The sequence below is a fragment of the Myodes glareolus genome, chromosome 7, assembly GCF_982192425.1.
Source record: "Myodes glareolus chromosome 7, mMyoGla1.1, whole genome shotgun sequence".
Classification (NCBI taxonomy): Eukaryota; Metazoa; Chordata; class Mammalia; order Rodentia; family Cricetidae; genus Myodes; species Myodes glareolus.
The window spans coordinates 57,297,065-57,323,390 of record NC_142032.1 but is presented as its reverse complement, the minus strand read 5'-3'; the positions used below and the strand labels follow the sequence as shown (position 1 = coordinate 57,323,390).

The 26,326-nt window shown below is 39.5% G+C and overlaps 1 protein-coding gene and 1 long non-coding RNA gene across 3 annotated transcripts in view; one reads left to right on the top strand and one right to left on the bottom strand.

Moving 5' to 3' along the window:
- The window catches only part of Top6bl (TOP6B like initiator of meiotic double strand breaks), an 87,546-nt gene that overhangs the window by 59,391 nt on the left and 1,829 nt on the right, over window positions 1–26,326 (bottom strand). For both annotated transcript variants that reach the window (XM_048458527.3, XM_085693492.2), the window contains exons 2-3: window positions 25,912–26,050; window positions 17,364–17,417 (exon numbers count right to left, since the gene is read on the bottom strand). In XM_048458527.3, coding sequence (XP_048314484.3) covers window positions 17,364–17,417; window positions 25,912–26,050 — 193 coding nt within the window. The remainder of the gene's footprint in view (window positions 1–17,363; window positions 17,418–25,911; window positions 26,051–26,326) is intronic.
- LOC146893539 (uncharacterized) lies at window positions 12,332–22,061 on the top strand. Its single transcript, XR_015003164.2, has 3 exons — window positions 12,332–12,602; window positions 13,680–13,786; window positions 17,930–22,061. It is a non-coding gene; the product is annotated as an uncharacterized LOC146893539 (long non-coding RNA).

Below are 26,326 nucleotides of genomic sequence, written 5' to 3'. Positions count from 1 at the left end.
GGGGGGGAAACAGGTTAATGTTGCCAAGGCACAGGGATTGAGGGCAAATAGAGTCATTACTGGTTTTGTTTTGTTTTTGTTTGTTATTTTAGGTGATGAAAATACTGGAATTAGATAATGCTTATGATTAGATAATGATTGAGTATATGATTAGATAATGAATTATATAATTACTGAGATTATAAGAAAAACAGGTGAATTATAAGCATTAAAATGGTATATTATGGCATGTGGAATGTATACCAGTTAAGAGGAGAAAAGATAAAAGACATTAACATAGACCCAAGGAAAATACTGGCAATTATAATAAGACACAGACAGATATAATTACTATTTGAATAAGTTAGCCAGGTACAAAGAAGTCTAATTTTCTAATAAACAAAATAGAGCTGGAGGATGACTCCACAGGTTAAAGATGCTTGCCATGCAAGCCTGGCCACATTAGTTATATTCCTGGACCCCACACTGGAAGGAGATAAACGACTCAAGAAAGTTGTCCTCTCCAATGGAACCGAATAGAAGACCCGGATATCAATCCATACATCTTCGAACACATGATCTTTGATAAAGAAGCAAAAAATACCAAATGGAAATAAGAAAGCATATTTAACAAGTGGTGCTGGCATAACTGGATATCAACATTTAGAAAAATGAAAATAGACCCATATCTATCACCATGCACAAAACTCAAGTCCAAATGAATCAAAGACCTCAACATAAAGCCAGCCACACCGAACCTTATAGAAGAGAAAGTGGGAAGTACACTTGAACACATTGGCACAGGGAACCGCTTCCTAAATATAACCCCAGCAGCACAGACACTGAGAGAAACAATTAATAAATGGGACCTCCTGAAACTGAAAAGCTTCTGTAAAACAAAGGACACGGTCAACAAGACAAAACGACAGCCTACAGAATGGGAAAAGATCTTCACTAACCCCACATCAGACAGAGGTCTGATCTCCAAAATATACAAAGAACTCAAGAAATTGGACACCAGGGGGCTGGAGAGATGGCTCAGTAATTAAGAGCACTGACTGCTCTTCCAGAGGACCCGGGTTCAATTCCCAGCACCCACATGGCAGCTCACAACTGTCTGAAAATGCATTCCACAAGATCTGACACCTTCACACCAGTGCACATAAAATAAAGTTAAATAAATCATTAAAAAATTAAAAAAAAGAAATTGGACACCGAAAGATCACATAATCCAATAAAAAAAATGGAGTACAGACCTAAACAGAGAACTCTCGACAGAGGAATCTAAAATGACTGAAAGACACTTAAGGAAATGTTCAACATCCTTAGTCATCAGAGAAATGCAAATCAAAACAACTCTGAGATTCCATCTTACACTTGGAAGAATGGCCAAGATCAAAAACACTGATGACAACTTATGCTGGAGAGGTTGTGGGGGAAAGGGAACACTTCTGCATTGCTGGTGGGAATGCAAGCTGGTACAACCCCTTTGGATGTCAGTGTGGCAATTTCTCAGAAAATTAGAAAACAACCCTCCTCAAAACCCAGTAATACCACTTTTGGGTATATATCCAAAGGATGCTCAATCGTGCCACGAGGACATGTGCTCAACTATGTTCATAGTAGCTTTGTTTGTCATAGCCAGAACCTGGAAACAACCTAAATGCCCCTTGATCAAAGAATGGATAAGGAAAATGTGACACATTTACACAATGGAGTACTACACAGCAGAAAAAATAACGACCGCTTGAACTTTGCAGGAAAATGGGTGGAGCTAGAAAACATTATTTTGAGTGAGGTAACCCAGACACAGAAGGTCAATTATCACATGTACTCACTCATAGGTGGTTTTCAAACATAAAGCAAAGAAAGCCAGCCTTACAAACCATAATCCCAGAGAATTTAGACAACAATGAGAACACTAAGAGAGACTTACATAGATCTAATCTACATGGGAGGAAGTATAAAACAACAAGCTCTCCTGAGTAAATATGGAGCATGGAGACCTTGTGGGAGGGTTGAAGGGGGGTGGAGAGGCAGGGAGGGGAGCAGAGAAAATTGTAGAGCTCAATAAATATCAATAAAAGAAAAAAAAAGAAAAAAGAAACATAAAAAAGAAAGTTGTCCTCTGAACTCCACATGCATGCCATTGCACATATGCTCCCATACTACACACCATACACACAGTAGCTAAAATTCCTTACCAGGGGCAGACTATGCAACATCTATCCCTTCTCCTAAGGCTCCAACAACAAACAGATGCATGATTCCTCCCAAGTTCACTCTGGGCACCCAGTGAATTTACAGAGCATAAGTGAAGGGTTATTTGCAGTGGTGTAGGTGCTCCCCCACCAAAAGGCAGAACCTGGAAAGCCCTTACCCAGCAGGGATGATGGCTTTCCCCTATCCATAGATGGAGTCCCTTCTCCCCTAGTCTGCCCCAACCTACATACGCTAGCCCTTCCCTGAGGCTGAATGCACTTAAAGCAGCGTTCCCTACAACAGGTGGTGGGAGCAGCTGGATACTCAACGAGAGTCTCGTGACCTTCTCTGCCCCCCGACAGGGGTATAAACAGTCAACAGTCCTGCTGGAATAATCCTTTTGCAAGGGGCACAGCTGAATTCTCTAAGATGGCAGTTGCATGGCTTTGAGGACAGTCATAATATACACGTACAAAAATACAACAACAACAATAATAACACAATAAAATGACTTTAAAAGCAACATAAATATATCTCGATGAAATTCAGAATAACAAAGATAAAGAACTCTAAAAACTAAGGGAATCATAAATAAATGAGTCAAAACACAAGCTAGGTCTAGGGCAATGGCTCAGAGGGTAAGGGCACTCACTGTGCAAGACCTGAGTTTGATCCCCAGAACTACATAAAGGTAGGAGAGGACCAATTTCACAACATTCTCTGATCTCTGTGTGCCACTGCATGCACTACCTCTGCCACCTCACTCCACCCTGGCAACTGACATAATAATATGAGGGATAGAAGAGGAGACAGAGAGGGAAGCTGGATTTCTCACCAGCAAAACTTAGTGTGAAAAGATCATCTGGTGCTTACACCTCAAAGATAAGAAAATTCACTTTGGTCAGGTGGTGGTGGCGCATGCCTTTAATCCCAACACTTGGGAGGCAGAGGTAGGCAGATCTCTGTGAGTTTGAAGCCAGCCTGGTCTACAAGAACTAGTTCCAGGACAGGCACCGAAGCTACAGAGAAACCTTGTCTCGGAAAAAAAAAAGAAAGAAAGAAAGAAAAAAGAAAAAAAGAAAGAAAGAAAACTCACTTTGATTCTGGAACTTCATCCCTCCCACCATTTCTTGTTTTAAGTGTTGAGGATGGAACTCAGAATCTCACAGATGCTATGCAAATGCTCTTACCACTGAACAACACCCTTAACTTCTTCTTCTTTTTTTTTTTTTTTTTCGAGTCAGGGTTTCTATGTAGCTTTGGAGCCTGTCCTGAAACTAGCTCTTGTAGACCAGGATGACCTTGAATTTACACAGATCCACCTGTCTCTGCCTCTGGAGTGCTGGGATTAAAGGCGTGCACCACCACCACCTGGCAAACATGGTTTATTTTGGTAGTGGAGAAACTTCCACCAAAAAGACTGATGAAGATACTAAGTCACAATTTCCCATTTTTCCATTTGGTTCCTTCAACACATTACATTAGCAGAAAGAAACACAAATATATTCAAATAGTCCGAGTGAGGAATGAACTGATAGGGAATGACAGCAGAGAAACAGACATTATAGAAAACCAAATGGGCCTTTTCCTAGGTCAGCATATATGAAGTCATGTTCAGTTCCAAGTGCCAAGACCATGAGCCCTAACAAGTTGGAAAATAGACAAGTTTGAGTTGGGTATCTCCCGGATGACAACCAAATCAGAGACAGACTTGGACGTCAAGACCCAGCTGAAGGTGTTCAACATCACAGTTGTCAAGGACATCGCAGCCGGGAGAGGCCAGAAAGCTACCATAATTTTGGCTACAGTTCCTCAGCAGAAATCTTCCCAGAAAACTCATGTCAAACTAGTGCATGAATGGAAGGGAATATCCAGTGGGAAACATGTAGTCTTTCTGTTCGGAGAATTCCACCTAAGCCAGCTTGAAGAGCTGCATGAAAAATAAACCAAAAGTGCCACAGACCGCATCCTACTGCTGTGCATGTGTTGCTTCCCAAGAGAAACTGGGGGCAGGAAGGTCTGTGAAACTGAAAAATAGCTGGCTCATAAAGGTTTACAGAGACAAAGAACAACACAGAACAGAAGGCTGACACCTGTTTTTTTGGCTTGTTTGCTTTGTTTTGTTTTTGTGTGCATGTGTGTCCTTAAGAATTCTCCAGAGCACTGTGCAGTAGTAGCATACACTTTAATCCCAGGACTGGGAAGGCAGAGATAGGTGGATCTCTGTGAGTTTGAGGTCAGCCTGGTCTACCGAGCAAGTTCTAGGACAAGCTCCAAAGCTACAGAGAAACCCTGTCTCAAAAAGCAAAACAAAAATAAAACAAAACAAAACAAAAAAGAACTCCCCAGAGCTTTGATTATGAATAATATGAAAACTGGCAAGATGGCTCAGAAGATGCTGCCAAGACTGACGACTTGACTTAGATCCCCAGAGCTCATGCAGCAGAAAGAGAACCGACTTCTGCAAGTTGTCCTCTGACCTCCATGCACACTGTGGTACACACATACCCATACACTTGCTCTCACACACAAACACACACGGATGCAAGCACAAATAAATAAATAAATGTAATAAAGACTTAGTGATAACTAAGTACCATTCATAGGGGAAAAAGACAAGGAAAAAAAACCACACGGAGAATCTGTAACTGAAAAGTTAAATTCTACTACAGAATTCACTGGATAGATTTATCAGCAATGTAGACATGAAAAAAGAGTCACTGAAATCACTAAAGACCAATAACAAAAATATCCCCAAAGAGCCCAGTGAAATGCATCTGTGGACCCAACTACCCAGAAGGTTGAGGGGAGAAGACTGTTGGAGTCCAGGAGTTCGAGGCAGTCTGAAGAAAAGAACAAATAAAGTCTTAAGGATCTGTAGGAAAATATCAACCAGTCTAAAATATATATATAATGGAAGTCCCAGAAGGAGAAGAAAATTAGAATAAGAAAGGAAAAATACTTTTTTTTCCAGACTAACAGGTAGCTTAGAAAGGAAAAATACTTAAGAGCAGGGACAGAATTTCCTAAAATTTAAGATGAAAAATCTCAGCAAACCCCAACCAAAATAAAAGCAAAGGAATTCACATTTAGGTGAATACTGTCAAGGCTACAGGCAGGCTGGCTGTTCAGATCTCTGGAGCTGGTCAGCCAGTCCAGCCAATAGGTGGTGAGTTCCAAGTTCAGTGGAGGGACTGAAGAAGGGGCCAGACTTTGACCTCTGACCTTCACAATCTGCCAATAAGAGTGAGTGCTCAATGTTTAAAAAACACAAAAATTATTTTAGTTTAAAGTGTTATAAGAGGCAGAAGAGACCCTGTGTGCTATTGACATGACCAGCCATGACAAGGACTACAGCCTCAGACCCATGGGAAAATGTCAAAGCTTTTCCCCAGGGTGAGGTTAAGATAAATAAATGGCAAGCTTTCCTTTCTGGTCCAAGGGCAAATATTGATAGTACGTGTAGAAAATGTCCACCGTAGCTCTCTGCCACCATACTTACTGCCTGAAGACTGCTCCCCTAGAGCCTATTCCTGAGCTCAGTTCAACCTGCCTCCTTGTTCACCTATATAGAATAACTCTGCCTTCTCCTTTGTCTGTAATAACCCTGCCTCCTTGTTCATCTGCACTCAATAACCTTGTATCTCTGTTCAACTGTATTATAGCAGGCAGTTTAAATCACATTGGTTAATCTGACTGTTGAGGTTGTATAGAGTCAGGAGCAGATTTATGGCTCAGTTTATGGCTCTGCTCTTCCAGGGGTCCTGAGTTCAATTCCCAGCAACCACAAGGTGGCTAACAACCATCTACAGTGAGATCTGGTGCCCTCTTCTAGTGTGCAAGCATATATGCAGGCAGAACACTGTATACATAGTAAATAATTTTTTGCCGAGTGGTGGTGACACACACACTTGGGAGACAGAGACAGGCAAATCTCTGTGAGTTGGAGGCCAGCCTGGTCTACAAGAGCTAGTTCCAGGCTGTTACACAAAGAAAATCTGTCTTGACCCCCCCGCCAAAAAAAGAAAAAGATAATTGAATTTGTACCCACCCCATTCTCAGTCCATATTCCCTTTGTGTGGGCCCACGGTGGTAAGTAGTCCAGGTCCCTTTCCTTTTGTCCAAGACCTGAGTGACTGAGCACATGGCTGATGAACTTCTCGGGTGGGTGAGCCCTATGAGCATTATAATTCCTCTGCATTTAAAGTAGTGAATGAAGAGTTGATGCCAAATTTCTGAAATATCAGTTACATTGCTGATTTTCCTTTTCTAAAATGTGTCTAGGTTTGTATTAAAACAGAATAATGGCTACTGTAAATCATGACCTCAAACCACAGTTGCCTAAAGAGTGCATCTGCATTGTCTTAGTTAGCTTCACTTTTAGAAATGTGGTCGTACAGCTGCTTTATTTACCGGTGCATTCTCTGCGAGTGTTATTATGGTATTATGTTAAAGTACAGGAATCAGGCAAAAAATCATGAGTTTGTAAGGAAAACAAAATAGCAATTGAATGTCAACTTGGTGACCATCGTAGGCTTCACTATGCAGCCCTAGCTAGCCCTATGTAGACCAGACTGGCCTTGAACTCATAGAGATCTGCCTTCCAAGCATTGGGATTAAAGGCGTGCACCACCAGATCCAGCTTTAAACCCTTTTCTTATAAAAATAATATAGTTCATTTCAGAAAATTAAAAAATTAAGAAAAGGGTGTTAGATATGGTGGCTCACACATGTAATCCCCACTCAGGAGGCTGAGGTAGAAGGGTTGTGTGTTCAAGGCTAGCCTAGACTACAAACCAAGACTCTGTCTCAACACAAAACAGAAGAAAAAGGTGAAAAAGTGAAAATAGAGAAAAAAGGGAAAAACAACAATAAACTTCTTGGGACTAGCAAAGGGCCCACTGGGTAAATTTGATCATCATACAAGCCTGATGACTTGAGACCAGCATCCAATCTCCAGAATCTATGGCGGAAAAGGTAAAAATCAACCCCTGAAAGTTGTCCTCTGACATCCACATGTGTGCTATGGCACACACATGCTTATACTCACACATATATAGAGATTAAGAAAACAATTGTTAAAATGTACAATATGATAAATGTTAGCATCTTACTGTATTCTTTTTAGAATCTCCATTCACATGTCTTTTGATACAGTTGTATTCATAACATTTACAATGCATCTGCTGCTTTTTTATTTAGTATGTTATATGCATTTTTCATGTTATAGCATGGTCATCTAGTCATTACTTAATGACTAAACTGTTTATCCAGATGTAGCATACAGCCTAGTTCAATAGTAGAACATCTTGCTCAATATTTAATCCCCGCACCAAGAAAAAAGATATTACCATAATATCAAATGGTTGAAAAATCAACCATTTTTCTATTAATAGGCATTTAGTTATGTTCATACTTGCCCCACCCACTTCTGTTAGTGTGAACAACAGAACACTTCAGGAGCTCATACTGTGTCCTTGAGCAAGTTATTTGCTTTTCGTTTGTTTGTTTGTTTTGTTTGTTCAAGACAGGGTTTCTCTGTAGCTTTGGGGACTGTCCTAGAATTCACTCTGTAGATCAGGCTGGCCTTGAACTCACAGAGATCCACCTGCCTCTCCTTCCTGAGTGCTGAGATTAAAGATGTGTGCCATCACCACCCAGCTAACTTAATTGATCTTTTAAAGACACCTACCTCATAAGATTGTTTTGAGAATAAGATAAGTATTGAATGCAAAGTGCATGCAGCACAGTGGTTATTCTGAGCTTATGGTTCTCAATACATGCTAATAAACATTTATGACTCTGAAATGAATGTCTTAATGCATACAGTTTTTTATTCCATTGAAAATGTTGGGACTAACTGAAGTAGAATTAAGTTTACAAACTCTCTCTCTCTCTTTCTCTCTCTCTCTCTCTCTCTATATATATATATATATATATATATGTGTGTGTGTGTGTGTGTGTGTGTGTGTGTATGTATGTATACAGAGAGAGAGGATAGAAATAGAGATATATAGAGAGAAAGAACGAGAAGTGGGGGAAGAGAGGGTGGCACTCTTCAAAAGAGGGACGGAAAGAGCTCCATAAAAATTTTTATGGTTCTTGAAATTGTCTTTTTAAAAATGTGTCACGTAATAGTAGCATTTGTAATTTAGATACAAGTTCCATTATAGTTTGCTAGCGATTGGGAGCCAAGCCTGAGGATCTGTGCTCAGTCCCTGAGCCCTACCTGGTCAAAAGAGAAAACAGACTCCTGCAAGTTATCCACACATGCCCTGAGCATAAGGTGCACAGACATACAGACAGCATGCAGCCAAAACACCCATACAATTAACAATTAGAGTTAAAAAAAGAAGAAATATTTCTGGGTGGTGGTATAAACTTTAAACCTAGTACTCAGAAGGCAGAGGCAGCTGGATCTCTGAGTTAGAAGCCAGCCTGATCTACAGAGCAAGTTCCAGGACAGCCACACAGAGAAACCCTGCCTCAAAAAAAAAAAAAAAAAAAAAAACCAAAAAAAAAAAAAAAACCAAAAAACAAAAAACAAAAAAAAAAACTATAAAAAAGAAAAAAATATTAAGGGAAACAAAAGAAGACAGAAACCAATTCATTCTAGTTTCTTTGGTCTTTAGCCAACCTTTATAAAATCTTCCCTAATGGAAGGCAAATTTGGCAGCCAGAAACTCTTCAGAATGTACCAAAAACTTGGTCTCATCTGGTTTAATGGGTAACTAGTGATTTATGAAACCACAAAATTCTTCTCTTTAAACTTAGGATAACAAGCTGATGTAAGTCTGGATTTCCTCATCTCTGAAACAGATAACAGGTCTGACCTACCTCTCAAAAAAATGAATGATGTCATGTCTTGTTTAAAGAATAGGAGAGCTGGGCATGGTGGCTCATGCCTTTAACCCCAGCACTAGGGAGGCAGAAAAAAACGTCGAGCTCTGTAAATCTGAGGCCAGCCTGATCTACATAGTGCATAGTATGTTCTGTGTAGGCAAGGTTACATAGTGAGATCCTCAGGAAAAAAAAAAAGAAGTAACAGGAGAAGTTAATCATCGTTTCCATAACAGACCTGGTTAAAATTTGATTGAATTGAATTATGCATCTTTTCACAAGAAAAATGAATACATCCACAAAACTACAAAAATTTAAAATTCTATCAAAGACTTCAAGTTATGAGCTCCTGTTACAGAGAGAAGAGACTAAAGCTGTAGGATAGCGTTGTGGGTGGGGCAGGTGTTAGGTAATTTCTCAGTCTTAGAATTGTTGACCCTCTAAGGTGTTAAATTGTAACAGAATTTTATTCTCTGGCTATAAAAATGTCAGATTTAAAAATTCAAAGGTTGATCATTATAAGATGCTCTGTCAATGTTGAACATGCTTAGATCTGTCAATTATTTCTCATTGACTTTTCAAATAAACTAATGAGCAGGGCAAAATTAAACGTTAAGTGTGTGTGGGGGGGGATCCAGGACTGTAGTGGCTCATGAGAGACGCTCTCCAGCAGCATTTACGAAAGACCCTGGCTGTCACCTGAGCAGCATAAAAACAGAAGAAAAGGTTCGCTGATGGCACAGCAAAGCCATCTGTACTTACAAAGCCTAGTATTCTTATCTGTTTTTTTTAAAAATATTTATTTATTATGTATACAATATTATTTCTGCATGTGTGCCTGCAGGCCAGAAGAGGGCACCAGACCTCATTACAGATGGTTGTGAGCCACCATGTGGTTGCCGGGAACTGAACTCAGGACCTTTGGAAGAGCAGGTAATCCTCTTAACCACTGAGCCATCTCTCCAGCCCTCTTATCTGGTTTTTTGAAAAATTTAAAAATAAAACTTTTCTGACTTAGAAAAAAGTAACTATTTTAAAAATGCCTGGCCAAACTGGACAGAGTTAAATTATGTAAAAAAAAAAAAATGGAGGACTAGGAGTGTAGCCAGGAGTATCGCCCTTTACCTGGCATGTTCAAGGTCTTGCCATTGATCCCCAGGACTGCAATAAATAATTTAAATGAAGCTAATTGGAGGAGGTAATTTCAAAATATAGGTAAGAATGTGGTTGCTGTCTGTCACCCCATTAACCAGCAGGGTTCATCTGGCTGATTTGGCGAGCTAGGTAGTTGTCCTCTTCCTCCGTCACCCACTGTATAGCAGGACTGTTCTTCAGCCAGTGTTATTTGAATAGCTGCTCTTCCCTGATAGACCCTTGCACAAGCTCTTACACAGACGTAAATAGATAGTAAATATAATCGAAGAAACAGACAGTAAAGCAGGCAGACCTATGAATGTGGCTTCTTCTATCAGCAGTTCACTACTCCCTTTTCTCCCACCCAAGTAAAGGAAGCAGTTTGTAGAGACAAGCAAGTTGCACAAACTGGAAAAAATCATATTTTACTAAGTAGACATACATTATAGAAGTAATTCAGCAGGTAATGTACATATAAAGTAAGTGATAAATAGGATTACACACAAGTGAATAAGCATACAGTGTTTAACACAATTTACACATTTAAATGTAGTTATGAAAAACTCTAAACACCTATTTATCTATCTTAGTGATTGTCTTATTTAAGGTTTCTGAAACCATAACCTAAATCAACTTGGGGAGGAAAGGGTTAATTTGGCTTAGATAACCTGAGTCACCATCTATTGAGGAACACTAAGGCAACCCAACCAGATGGTTACTTGGAGGCAGGAACTGATATAGAGGCCATGGAGTGGTGTTGCTTACTGGCTTGCTTCTTATGACTTGCTCAGTCTGCTTTCTTATAGAACCCAGTACCACCAACCCAAGGGTGGCCCTACTCAAAATGAGCTTGGCTCTCCAACATCAGTCAGTAATAAGAAAATTTCCTACAGGCTTGCCTACAGCCTGATCTTACGGAGGCATTTTCTCAAGAGATGCACCCACTACCTGCCTCTGATGACTCTAGTTTGTATCAAGTTAAAATGAAACTAGCCACTACAGTGACCATTGCTCTTGAAAGTCAAGGGGATTATTCTAATTGATAGGTGGCATCAAATCTGATCCTCATGGGTTTTTTGTTTTTTGTTTTATTTTTTGAGACAGACTTTATCTTTATAACAGCCCTGGCTGTCCTGGAACTCACTCTTTATGTGCCTGTCTCTGCCTCCTGGGTGCTAGGATTAAAGGAGTGTACTACCATGCCTGGCTTGTTTTGTTTTTAATAAGAACATAGGAAATCATTCAAGGAGGAACCTAAAAGCACTTAAGAAAAGATTTTTAAAATGTATTTATTTTTATTTTATGTGCATTGGTGTTTTGTTTGCATGTATGTCTATGTGAGGCTGTTGATTCCCTGGAACTGGGGTTACAGACAGTTGTGAGCTGTCATGTGGGTGCTGGGTATTGAATCTGCATCCTCTGGAAGAGTAGCCAATACTCTTAATGCCTGGCAATCTCTCCAGCCCTAAAAGCACTTTTAAATTAATTTAATAAACAATTTTATATTACAAAGATGTAATTAACAAGAAATGAGTTTATTAGATAATGAAGAAAAAACTGAAAAATTCACTCCTCTTAAAAAGGCAAGGTTTCTAACTCTGGAGAATTGTAAGAATGTTGATATCATTATAAAGAAATCTTAAAGCACACCTTTAATCCCAGCACTCGGAAGGCAGAGGCAGGTGGGTCTCTGTGGGTTTGAAGACATCCTAGTCTACAAATTGAGTCAGGGCTGTTACACAGAGAAATCTTGCCTTAAAAAACTTAAAAAAAAAAGAAATCTCAATAAGCCAAATAAATAAATAAATAAAAGAAATAAATACATCAATTAGCAATTTAGGAAACATGTTACACATTCCAGAGTAACTCCCAAACAGAATAGTCTGCTGCTAAGCCTGAAGCCCTGAGGTTAATTCCTGGGGCCCTGTACAGGAAGGAGAGAAACACTCTTGTAAGTTCTCCTCTAGCCTCCACATGTGTGCCATAACTAAAGGAAGAAAGGCACACTTGTGATGGGACTTTGAGGACTATCTTCTGGGTTACCACAAAAGCTCTGGGAACACAGCTCCCTTCCAATCCTGTCACACCCTATTTTATTTGCAGAGCTGTCCCTTTCTGTCACTTCATGGCAAGGCAGATATTCAATAAAAGTTACTGAATAAAAGCATGAGTCATTAGAAACTGGAGACGGATAAAGAGAAAACGAACCTAAAGAGGCAGGACTCTAGGGAGGCTGCGTTGGTCAAGTGTTTATTAACTCAGCATAAGTATGAGTCTATTTGTAGAAAATGAATTGGAATGTCCAGAAGGAAGTAAGCAAAGAAGTGAAGGCAACGGAAGTTAGGTTATTCCGACAGTTCAGCTCACTTAGAGCTGGTACCTCGTTCAGGCACTGACGAGATCAAGCAAAGGATGAAGATGACAGTGCGCTCACACTGAATTCAGAGGTATGCTACTAATTTTGAAAGATATACAACTCTTTAGCATCTGGGCCCTGATGATTAATAAATCAGCTGCCAGAAACTCCCCGATGAAGCTAATTAAACAGTGTAAAGACAGTGGACCAATTTAAGCAGTTTGCTAACAGTGTTATAGGAATGTTAAATAAATAATAATAGTAATAAGGGCATAATTAATGACACATAAGCCAAGGAGCTAAGGGATTCGAGTCTTAGTCTTGGCCAATTTCCTTTGTGAGCTTCACTGAACAATTTATGCTACTAATTAGTATGAATAAATAGCATTATGGAGTGGAGGTTAGTATTATGAGCCCTAACAACTGAAGAATTAAGCTGAAGTTGGTTGCTAAATGAGACTGACAATGAGCAAATAACTCCATTTTTGCTGTATACTTCATCCATAATATTTCATATTTGTACAAAAAGCCACTCACTCTTTATCACAGTTGTATAAAATATATTAAACAAAACTGTTTGCTTTTTAAAAATACAAAGTTAAATCTAAATCACTATGACACTATCTAAATTTTGTATTAATTTTGTATAGAAAATGTGATTTCTATAAATGATACTTGATGCCTCCTCCTCACTAGTTACAATGGCAATAAACTGACTCCTTTATTGTTATGGGGTTTTCATTTTTCAAAGCACTTTCACAAATATTAATTGAAGCAGCCTTACTTATAATCCGACCACTCCTTGCACACAATATTAAATATTAGTTAATATAACAGAAAATTCTATTACCTTGCTACTGCTCATAACATATTTCTTCTGTCTATATGGAATTACTTCTTTCAAAGCACTTTCAAACATTTCAACTGCAGCAGTGGCATTAGGAATGATCTTTTCATTTTTTGTATCATCCCATGGAAACAATCCCAAAAAGAAGAGATGATTTAACAATAATAGAGATGATTTTGAGGCAATTGATCCATAATTTCTTTTTAGAGGGGAGGATTGGGTTTTTGAGACAGGGTTTCACGCAGTCCAGGTTGCTCCTGAATTTACTAGGTAGTCACGGATATCTTTAAACTTCTGATTCTCCTGTCTCCATTTCTCAAGTGCTGTGATCACAGGCATGTACCAACATGTCCAGTCACAACCCATGACTTTTGAATTTGGATTCAGATCTCCCAGAAGTCTTGGAATCAGAGCAACTCTTCAAGCCAGTAAGTTGATGTTTCCTTTCTTCCAGGATAGCAGTAGAGCAGAGTGAATAAAATCTAAGTATGAACTGAGCTGGGGATATAGCTCAGTTAGAAGTGTGCTTGCTTAGCATGCAAGAGACATAGGTCCCATCCCAGCACCTCATGAATTGGGCATGGTTTCTCGAAAACAACAACGAAGAAATATAAGTATGTGGGCCAGGCACACGCCTTTAACTCCAGAATTCAGGAGGCAGAGGCAGGTGAATCTCTGTGAGTTCAATGTCAGCTTTGTCTAGATAGCAAGTTCCCAGGACAGTCAAGGCTACATAATAGAGAGACTCTGTCTCAAGAAACCAAAAACAAACACACAAACAAAAAACAAACAAAAACCCCTCCTCTATAATGAGCATAGGCCTAAAGTATAATAAACGTTCACTAGAATAATCACTGTGAAAATCACTAAAGAAAGAATATTCTACTCAAACTTTCACAGACTATCTATTCAAGAGTTAAAAGACTGTGTCTCAATAAAAATATTATATCATATTAACATAACAAAAACGGTTTTATCCTTATTGTCTCTTTAAACATTAGAACTTGGGCTGTGTAATCAGAAGGCTTGCTTCTAGGGAAAACGCTCTAGTTCTAAGAGCAGTTTATACCCATGTTTAGTTACTATGCAACTTTGAGCTATAGGCAGGCATGCTGGGAAAAGTGGGATAGGTTGCTTCCCCAAGCATAATCTGCCTCCATGAGTGTGGTCATTTTGGGAGGAAATTATTTTAAGGCGTGTTGCTTTTGTTTATGCTGCATTTGTTTAACTCTGTGAAGCTGTGATTCTTTGCCTGTCTAAAACACGTGATGGTCTAATAAAGAGCTGAACAGTCAGTTGTAGGTTTAATAATTTCTTCTTTCCTTTGACTTAGAAAGAGTCTGTATTTACTTTAAGGAGACCAAAATGATCAGAGAATTATTGTGCTTCCATTTTTATCTTCTGTGCTCGTGGAGCAGGAGCGAGGGCAGGCTGGGCTGGCAGGCAGAGGAGAGGAAGACATCAGGGGCCAGCCACCCAGCCACCCAGTCAGTCACAGAGAAAGAAGTAGAAACGGGTATACAGAACTAGAAAAAGATAAAAGCCCAGAGGCAAAAAGTAGTCAGGATAATTTAAGAAAAGCTGGCAAGAAACAAACCAAGTTAAGGTCAGGCATTCATAATTAAGAATAAACCTCTGTGTGTGATTTATTTGGGAGCTGGGTGGTGGAGCCCCCAAGAAACCAAAAGAATAAAACATCACCCAACAGTTAGTTGTTCCCAAAGCGTATGCACCGTAGGTACTAAGAAACTCAAATACCAATAATGTTGTTATGAAGGAGAAGAAAGGCAAGATTAGATGCTTAATAACAAACTAGTAAATAACTGCTAAAAACCACAAAAAGATCTAGATATTTTCCTCATAAAGTTGCAGATAAGTTCCTACAAAAACTTTAAATAAAAACTCATTTTCATTTAATTTGCAATGTAAATAATAACATTATGACAATCAATGTCGCTCCACCCCCCGTTCAAATTATCAAAATATAATAGGCAGAATAAAATATATGTGTCTAGTTATAAATACCTGCAGAGTACACATAGAGTATTAAAAGTAAAATTCTTTTGTTAAGATTTGTTCATTTTTAATTTTTAAATTTAAATTAAATTTAAAAATTTTTAATTTTAATGAGTATTTTGTTTGCATATATGTATATGCATCACAATCATGCCTGGTGTTCACAGAGGCAGAAGAGGGAGTCAGATCCCTAGAATGGAAGTTATAAGCGTTGTGAGCTGTATTGTGGGTGCTAGGAACTGAACCTCAGTCCTCTGTAAGAGCAGTCAGTACTCTTAACTGATGAGCCATCTTTTCAGTCTCAAAAAGTAAAATTCTTAAACCATACCTTAATTCTAATAAAAAATTATAATAAAACTGATAAAATGTTCTATGTTATTACAGACAAAAAACAAACAGCAAGAGATGGTGATACTCCTCAGTGGTAAGGCATTTGCCTTACCAAAGAATATGTAAAATCCTGGGTTCCATCCTAAACACCACAAAAAGTAATAGCAATTGCTTGAGGAACTAGGGCTATAGCTCAGAGGTAGGTAAGGCATCTGCTTAACATGTGTGAGGTCCTGGGTTCCATCCCATATGAAACCTAAACTTGGTAAAACTTGGTAAAATTTATATTTTAACAATTAAGCAGGAGAACACGGTCACTGGCTAATTATTTCAAAACCAAACGAGCACAGAAGATAAAAATGGAAGCACAATAATTCTCTGATCATTTTGGTTTCCTTAAAGTAAATACAGACTCTTTCTAAGTCAAAGGAAAGAAGAAATTATTAAACCTACAATCTTCAAAAGTTCCTAAACTGGGACTGGCAAGATTGCTCTTGCCACCAAGCCTGACAATCTGAGTTCAGAACCCACATAGTGAAAGGAACAACTCCAACAAGCTATTCTCTAGTCTACACACACACACACACACACACACACACACACACACACACACACGAGTGCACACATACACAATAAATAATGTTTTAAAAAGATTATGTTTCTCCTTAAAGCCCAGCACTTGGAAGGCAGAAGCAGGTGAATCTCTGTGAGTTCAAGGCTAGCCTGGTCTACAAAGCAAGTTCCAGGACAAACAGGGCTACACAGAGAAACCATGTCTTGAAAAAAACAAAATAAATAAATAAACAGATTTTAAGTTCCTAAACCATACTAATGTTAACATATATTTTTGACATGCAAATATAGAGAACAATATTACTATATTACTACAAGGGAAACCCATTTATGAAAATCTTTCTGAATTATATAGGAACAAATCCTCTTTTATATCTGGGAAACTTCTGCCTGAGTTGTACAGAGAATAGTCAGAAAAGCTAGAATTGCCTGGATGCCATGTTCATCCCTGCATCTATTTAGCTTTATTGTTCCAGTGGAATTGCCAGATAAAATGTATGATACAGCGTTACATGAGACACACTTATACTGAAAAATGAGGGTCTGTGTCTGGAGAGGTGGCTCAGGGTTAAGAACACATACTTTTCTTCCAGAGGGCCTGAGTTCAGTTCTTGGCACCCCTGTTGGGTAGCTCACAACCACCAGAATCAGGAGATCTGACTTCCTCTGTGAACCCTGCAGGCACCCACACACGTGTGGTATACACACGGAAACATACACATAATTGAAAAATAAAATACATCTCTTTTTTTTGCTTTTTTTGTTATTTTTTTGAGTCAGGGTTTCTTTGTGTAGCTTTGGAGCCTGTCCTGGAATTCTGTAGACCAGGTTGGTCTCAAGCTCACAGAGATCCACCTGCCTCTGCCTCCCAAGTGTTTGGATTAAAGGCGTGTGCCATCACTGTCTGACTAAAATACATCCTTAAAAACATCTAGTGTTTATCTCAAAGTCTAATTTGAGTGGGTATCCTATATTTCTATTTATTAAACCAAGAAATTATATCTTTCAGAATAAATGTACTTTAGAAAACAACAAACTTATTTACGAAAAGAGATTTAGTCTCCTGGAAGTTAAGTAGTTGTTTACCTTGTAGAATCTTCTTGAAGACCAAGCCACCATAAACACTTCCTGTAGAAGCAACTGTAAGAAAAAAATACAAAAAAAAGTAAAACAATTAGGTATATTTGACTTTAAAAAATCAATGGGACTCTGAAAATACTGCCTTTTGGTATGGAACATTAAAAGGAGCCCTTAGTAATGAGTTCAGTACAAATACAGGGCAAAAATGGTACTAAAAGGCACAATGAATATGTGGGGGTTGATGACAACCAGTGGCAATTCTTTTCACCTAAATTTAGCACCTATAATCAACACCAGGACTGTTCCTTTAGATGCTGCTATACTTGAAAGAACAGGATTATGGAAAACTCTAAACTGCAACTATTGATCAGAGAGCATAGTGCCAGCAACTAACTTTGAGTGTTAAGAGTCAATTAAAATATTGGCCCTTTTGAACCAATTTTACTCTGAAATAGAAGATATTTTGCCAGTCAATTGACTTAAGAATTATTTGTACCTAGATTTCAAAAAGCCGAAGTTCTTGGTCCTCTTTTTAAACTGAATTTAATTAGAACTTTACCGCCTCTTTTCAGCATCCTAGAGGCTGGCCCTCCCTACCGGCGATGCAGGGAGAAGCTGTTCTGAGTGCGCTGAAGTGTGAACCTCTGCAATGAAAAACCAAAGTCGTCTTTCAAAGAGTGGACTTAGTGAATCTAAATACGAAGCACTGAGATAGCTAACACTCCTCTTTCCCTCGCTTCAGAAATGTTAGCAGCTAGGCTTTTACCCATCAAGATAGAGGATCCGACCATTCTAAGAGCAAAGATATAATGATGATACTGATATTAAACAAAATGAGGTTTCCTCAACAAAGACTTGGAAGAAAAACTGGATGTAGCCATGGAGCCGATCTGGGTGCACTACATCCTGTGACCTGGGATGGCAGGTGAGTCCCTGTGAAAGGAACCAGACTGTGCAGTCCTAGGTATCTGTCGCTGGGAGAGGCTTTACAAAATGGAAAGTGGGGAAAGACGCTGAACCCAACAGCCGGAGCTGCACCCCCCGCCCCCGCCCCGTCTCAGGACATGCTGAGAAGGACCCAAAGGAAAAGACATGACTGTCAACGTGTAACACTGAAGTCGACTTTCTCCAGTGCTTTAGAGCTGATTATGGACCCCGACAAGGACAGCCCCCTCCTGGGCCAGGCCCTCTCGCAGCACTTCTGTTGCCAGGGAGACATTCACACTGAATGGTATTCACAGAAATTAGCCGAAGGATACCAGGTGTGGTAGTGCACATGCATTATGTCAGCCCTGGGGAGGCTGAGGCAGGAAAATTATCATAAGTCTGAGACCAGTCTGAGCTACACAGTAAGACATATCTAAAAAAAGTGAGCGCTGGGTCTCAGTTAAAAGAGTGCTTGCACAGACAAGGATTGAGCCCATAAACTGGATAGATGGTGGCACCATCTGTCACCCCAAGACACAGGAGTCTGAGGAAGGAGGATCAGGAGTTCAAAGTTGGCCTTGAATTTGAGGCCAGAGTGGGCCACAGGAAACCAAGAGCCAAAAAGAATAAAAAAAGAAAGTCAGGCAGTGGTGGCGCACGCCTTTAATCCCAGCATTCGGGAGGCAGAGGCAGGCGGATCTCTGTGAGTTCGAGGCCAGCCAAGGTTATAGAGGAAAACAAAAGAAAAGAGCATCGAACTGTGCTGTTTCTGCCTCCTTAAGCGACGGCAAAGGCAGGCTGGCCTCCAGTGAGTGACAGCAGCACTTGGTGCCTCCAGAGAAACGTAAACGTTTGTCCTGCTAAAGTCATTGCCTGTGTTTGTTATTAAACTTCATAATTTTTTCTAAATGGCAAAAAAAAGAAAAACTGAAGGAAATTACCTCAAAAACATGAAAATCAGAGAGAACATTTTAGAAAAAAAGTTTCATAAATCCACTATCTAAATAATGGAAACTGCTGTAGAATAACCACCAACAAAATTTTCCACATCTGGGGGCTCAGTGGTTAAGAACACTGGTTGCTCTTCCAGAGGACCTGGGTTCAATTCCCAGCACCCACATGGCAACTCAAAACTGTATGCAACTCCAACTCCAAGGTACCCAACACTCTCACATAGATACGCATATAGGCAAAACACTAATGCACATAAAATTAAAATAGATAAAACATTTAATAAAGGCGATGGTGGCACACGCCTTTAATCCCAGCGATTGGGAGACAGAGGCAAGCAGAGCTCTGGTGTGGGAAGACACTATATATATATATATATATATATATATATGTATTGCTTTTATTGGTTAATAAAGGAGCTGCTTTCGGCCAATGACTCAACAGAATATAGCCAGGCTGGAAAAGATATATATAGAGAGAGTAGGCAGAGTCGGGGAGAAGCCATGTAGCCACCACAGGATACAGGTGCCTCCACAGGAGCCCACAGAAACTTTGCTGGTCAGCCAAGACCTCGTGGTGATGCACAGAGTAATGGAGACGGGTTAGTTTAGGTATAAGAATTAGCTAGAAATACACTTAAGCTATTGGCCAAACAGTATTGCAAATAATACAGTTTCTGTGTGATTATTTTGGGTCTAAGCGGACAGGAACAAATGAACAGGCTCCACCTACAGATTGGTGCAACAACATTGTCTGAAACGTTTGGGGCTGATGCCTGCCACCCACTTTGGGTCCAGATGCTTTTGTACCCACTCAGGGTCGGGAGAAAGTTGCTCAGACCATGCCTACGGCTCAGCCTTCCACACCTGGGCAGGCGGCTGAATCAGGAGCATGGCACATTCTAGCCACCATACACAGAGATATTTCCAAGCCGTGCAGTGCACTATATGGCAGATTTAGCTTTTACTCAGATAAAAAGGGTTTATGTACTGCATGCCCAGAGTTGAGGTGGTCCCACTCAGCAGTTCCAGAGCAGACAGTGAACTACCTCTACCATATTGAAAGCCTGGGAGAGGTGGAGCCAGCATCCAGGGCCGCTGTGACCAAGCTGCTTACCATTTTAAAAGTGCTCCTGGTCAGAAGATTATTACAGACATGCAATAAAGACAAATTCAGATTAAAAAAAGACCTCTAACTGGGTCACAATATTGGATAAATGTACATAGGCTTGAGGGGGGGAAGTACAGACAAGTTATAATATAAAAAAGTACAGAAAGTCATAGATTAAAGGAATAAAGATAATAAAATAAATATTAAATTTGTAAAAAAAAGTAATAGAGTAAGGCAAATTAGCCTCGTAAAGATAGAAAACATACAGAGAGTCTGGATTATGTATATTATTGTGTTTTCTTTGAATTTTTTGACTGTGAAGGAGCTAAGTACAGAGAGTACAGTTAAGTACAGAGAGTTAAGTACATACAATTTCATTGTATGGGCTGCTAAGCTAAACCAAGATATATTTTAAAGATATCTTGACTTCAAAATTTGGATCTAAGGATTTGTTGCTTTGGAAAGGGGGTTCTTTTGTTTCACAGAGGATGAGAACCCGAGGATTCCTTCCAGACTAATGCGATTTGATGGACCAAGAGCCCCTGAAAGGTTGCCGTGAATACCCACCAAAATTATTTCATCCAACAAAAAGCAGGAAGCAGTTTGGAGAGAACTACACCCAAATTCCCAAATATTGTTTATAAAAGTTTGTTTACATTTAAATGGGGCTATGCTGTAGAGATTTGTATTGGTATGGATCTTGGTTTACTGATACAAATTTAAAATTAATTTTGTTTTATATATATATATATATACACATACATACACACTGCTTTTAATTAAGGTATTGTGTTTGTGCAGCTCATTTAAAAATATAATGTATAATTAATAAATATAGGTTAATAGAGAGTCATCTATAATAGTCAAGCTTGTAGTCATGTTAGCTAGGTTTTCTAGATGTACAGAGATATATTTCAGATAAATAGATCTTTCTTCTTCAGATCTTTCAAAGACTACATAATATGACATTTAAAATGTTTTAAGAACTTAGGACTTTTCATGACACTGAGACATATCTGCTTCTGGCAGCACCAATCTACTTCAAGAGAATGAAGGGCATCAAAGAGGCTCCTCATGGAGTTTGTTAGCCATTTGGGCAAGAAACTGCTCTTGCCTGAACTGCTTGACTGGACTTGCAGGACCCACAGAAAAATGACTGCTGAAGCTGCCTAAAGAAGGTAAGACAGTTCTTTGGGGATTCCTGCTTCATGAAAGAGTCTGCCAGACATCCTGCAGGACACAAACTGCCAATATAGGTGGAACTGTCCTTGAAATTTCCTGATTCATGGAAAAGTCTGCCAGATACAATAGATCAGTAGGCTGAAGATGCATGCCCCAACAGTACAGAAGAACTTTGGGTGACTGTCCAGGCAGCGAGATGTCTCTGTCAATACTAGAATTTTGGAAGTTGCTTACAATGCACTTCATGTCCTGTTTACTTAGGTAATATTATATCTTTCTGGAGTCTTTGATGGAGTTGAAGAATAGATAGTTATAATTATAGTTTTCCTTAGTTATGATAAAAGATAAAGTAGATATAAATATTGTAACTGTAATTCTTGCTTGATAACTGTTTTGTTATATATAATTTTACTATGTTAAAGCCTTCCTTTTTGTTTAAACAGAAAAGGGGAAATGGTGTGGGAAGTCCTTCTGTATATGTGTTGCTTTTATTGGTTAATAAAGAAGCTGCTTTCAGCAGATGACTTAACATAATATAGCCAGGCTGGAAGATATAGATGAATAGATAGATAGATAGATAGATAGATAGATAGATAGATAGATAGATAGATAGATAGATAGATAGATGGAGAGAGAGAGGGTTGGCAGGCAGAGTCAGGGAGAAGCCATGTAGCCACCACAGGAGACAGACACCTCCACTGGAGCCCGCTGAAACTTTGACCTTGTGGTAATGCACAGATTAAAGGAGATGGGTTAGTTTAGGATATAAGAGCTAGCTAGAAATATGCTTAAGCTATTGGCCAACCATTGCAAATAATACAGTTTCTGTGTAATTATTGTGGGTCTAAGTTTGGTCATTCTGGGAATGAACGAACAGGTTCTACCTACAGATCTCTGTGAGTTAGAGGCTAGCCTGGTCTACAAGAGCTAATTCCAGGACAGGCTCCAAAGCTACAGAGAAACCCTGCCTCAAAAAAACAAAACAAAAATCCCACACCCAAAGGACATGAGTTACATGGAAAAGGCTGAGCACAGGCATGATTGAGGAAAACTGACCCCACAGCAGGCGTAGTACTGTGAATTTTCAGAAGAACAAAGATTGGCAACTGCTGATCACTCTCTTCTCACTGAGCACAATTAGACACATTTTATAGGCTCCTTTGAAAGTGCAGAGCAATTATGACAAAACTAAGTCCAGGTCAAAAGAATGGGAAGAGAATTCATGTCATTTCCTAGACTTGTCTTAAAAACGTTTGAGTTATAAGCCTTGTTCCCTTTCTCCATCCTTAGCTGAAGGGATAGTTATTAGAGGCCTAGGGGACATGAAGCCACAAGGCTGAAATATTGTGGATTCTACTTTATTTTTTCTAAAAAAAAACTTTATTTAACTTTGTTTTATGCGCATTGGTATAATGATGTCAGGTTCTCTGGAACTGGAGTTACAGATAGCTGCGAGCTGCCATGTAGGTGCTGGGAATTGAACCCGAGTCCTCTGGAAGAGCAGTCAGTATTCTTAATCACTGAGCCATCTCGCCAGTCCATGGATTCTACTTTAAAGCAAATAAATCCCTGTACATCTACACTCATCTGGTGGTAAAATAAAGTTAAAAACAAACATCCCATATGTTAAGTCACTGAAATTACAAAATGTATCTATTAAATATAAAAATACAAAGATAAAGTATTATATAAGCTTACATGGAGAAAAAGAAAAATAGGTCATATACAGAATAATCATAAAGACCAGAAGTCTCAATATCAACAGAAGAGTTATGAAGCAACATTGCAACATCATTGAAATTCTGAAGAAAAATTAATTCTGACTTAGAATCCTATTCTCTGACAAACTACCAATTAGGTGTGGAGTGAAGACATTTTCAGAAATACAACGTCTCAAGAAATTTATCTTCCCAACATGCTTTGTCAGGGAGCAACTACAGTCTAAGAGCCACCAAAACAGTGAGCCAAGAAATAAAGATATTGGGATTCAGAAGCAAAAGACACTCAGAAAAACCCCCAAAATAAATAGCTCTATATACTAAAAACAGAAGGTATCAAAACTAGAGCTGGTTAGAGGCCATCATGGTGGCTTATACTGTAATCCTACCACTCGGAGACTAAGGCGAGAGGACTACTATGAGTCCCAGGCCAGCATGGCTTACGGTGAGACCCTATCTCAGAAAACCAAACCAAGAGATTGGAGTTGTCCCTCGGGGAGTAGAGTGCCTACTCTCGTGTGAACAAAGCCCTGTGTGGATCCCCAGCGGCACAGAAGCCAGGTGTGGTAGCACACACCTGTAATTCCAGCATTCCTCTGGAAGTAGAGGAAAGAAGTAGAGTCATACTTGCCTACATCTTGAGTCAGAGGCCAACCTGGGTCACATGAGACTCTTTCTTTAAAAGTCAATAATAACAATGCCTTTAAAACTTCTAAAGGGGCTAGAGAGATGGCTTGGCAGCTGACAGCAATTAGTTCTCTTAAAAAGAACTAGGGTTCAGTTCCCCACTGGGCAGCTCACAACTTCCATAATTCCAGGTCCAGAGGGATCCCACACCTCTAGCCTCCTTAGTCAATGGTATTCACATGCACAGACATATACACAGAAACACATATACAATTAAAAATAAACCTAAAAGGGCTGGGTGGTGGTGGCACACACCTTTAATCCCAGCACTCAGGAGACCCTGTCTTGAAAAAAAAATCAAAAAATAAATCTTTTTAAATGAAAAATATACTATAATGTAAATATGTTTAGAAATAGGTAATATTAAAATAATCAGTTAATGTGGCTAAAAGTATTAGCCTTTAGGAGAAAAAAGTCAGGGGGTTGGGCTATCTCATAACTCTCTTGGTGTGTGTGTGTGTGTGTGTGTGTGTGTGTGTGTGTGTGTACTGTCTGGGTGTATGTGAAAGAAGTTGTGTGCATGCATTCATGTGAAGACTAGACGCTGATATTGTGTTTCTTCCTTAATTATTTCTTTACCTTATTTGTCCCCTTCTTCCCCTCCCGCCTCCCCACTTCTTTTTGATTTTTTGAGACAGATTTCTCTGTAGCTTTGGAGCCTGTCCTGGAACTCGCTGTGTGGATCTCACAGGAGATCTGCCTGTCTCCACCTCCCAAGTGCTGGGATAAAAGGCGTGTGCCACCACCGCCCAGCTTCCCCCCCCCCCCCCCGCCTTCTTTTCATGTGTATGTGGTACTTGAGTGTTTGCATGTGTGAGCATGCATGGGAAGGACCAAGACTGATAGGAATCTTCAATTGCTCTTCCATATTTTATGAGGTAGAGTCTTTAGAACCCTGAGCTCATATATGGCTAGTTTTACTAACCAGTTTGCTCCTTGCGCCCCTCGTCTGTGCCTTCCAAGGCTCAAATTATAAGCATTTCACCACACCCATCCAACATCTACATAAGTTCTGGGTATCTGCACCCTCAACCTAGCCTGACCTGGGACTCATTAAATATGCCAGGCTGGGATTAAAGGTGTGCACCACCACCGTCCAGCCATTTTTTATATTCTTTGGTGTTTTTGCCTGCATGTATGTCTGAGGATGTGAGAGGCCCTGGAACAGGAATTACAGACAGTTGTGAGCTGCCGTGTGGGTACCGGGAATTGAACCTGGGTCCTTTAGAAAAGCAGCCAGTGCTCTTAACCACTGATCCATCTCTCCAGCCCCCATCTTTTTTTCCTTGACAGACTACAAACTAACTACATAAAGATCAGAAATAACAAAGCAGTGCCATCTACGCCAGACATACTGAGGAAGTCCTTTATGTTCAAAATGTCTATGAAACTGGGTGTCTTTTTTAAAAAATATTTATTTATTTATTATGTATACACTATTCTGTCTGTGTGTATGTCTACAGGCCAGAAGAGGGCACCAGACCTCATTACAGATGGTTGTGAGCCACCATGTGGTTGCCGGGAATTGAACTCAGGACCTTTGGAAGAGCAGGCAATGCTCTTAACCACTGAGCCATCTCTCCAGCCCGAAACTGGGTGTCTTGATAAGAGCATACACCATTCGTCATTTCATTTCCTTTTCCTTTATTTTTGCCTCTTTTGCAATTGCCAAAGTCCATACATGAAAAAAGCTGTAACATTTGATATAATTTTGTTGTGAAAGAATAGCTTAAAATCAAGGTCAAAAGTAAAATTGTTTTTGAGCAATTTTAATTTAAGCTAGCTATAGAGTCTCACAATAAGAATAATTTTTATCTTTCCTATATCGAACACTTACAAATTAATTACCAAATACTTGTTAAAAATCATCCTGGTTTTATAGCTACACTAGAAAAGAGTGTGACAAATTGGAAACTTTACACGAACTATGACATGTGTAGCGACAAAAACAATTGTCAACGATTTCTGCCTCTACTTACTAGTCACTGCACAACGGAGAGAACTCGGCACCTGCTTAGAACTTAACGCGTCTATGGAAACTGTTAGCTGCCCTTCTAGCGACGCTCCCTTTGGCAGTCCTGCTTCACACTTCCAGTGAATTATTAAATACCTCAAAATCTGAAAAGAATACGATTCAAATGAAACACAATCTTTAAGATCATGGTCCTAACAAATTTGTAGGACACAGTTAAAACTCTACTATAAAATACTGTACTCCTGCTTATGAAATGTCAGATTTGCTTTTGTTCACAGCATAGTATTGTATCTAAACACAAAAAATAGTTGGAAAGCTAGCTTGGGAGGCAGAGGCAGGCAGATCTCTGTGGGCTCGAGGCCAGCCTGGTCTACAGAGTGAGTTCCAGACACTGAGAAACTCTGACTTGGATTTAAAAA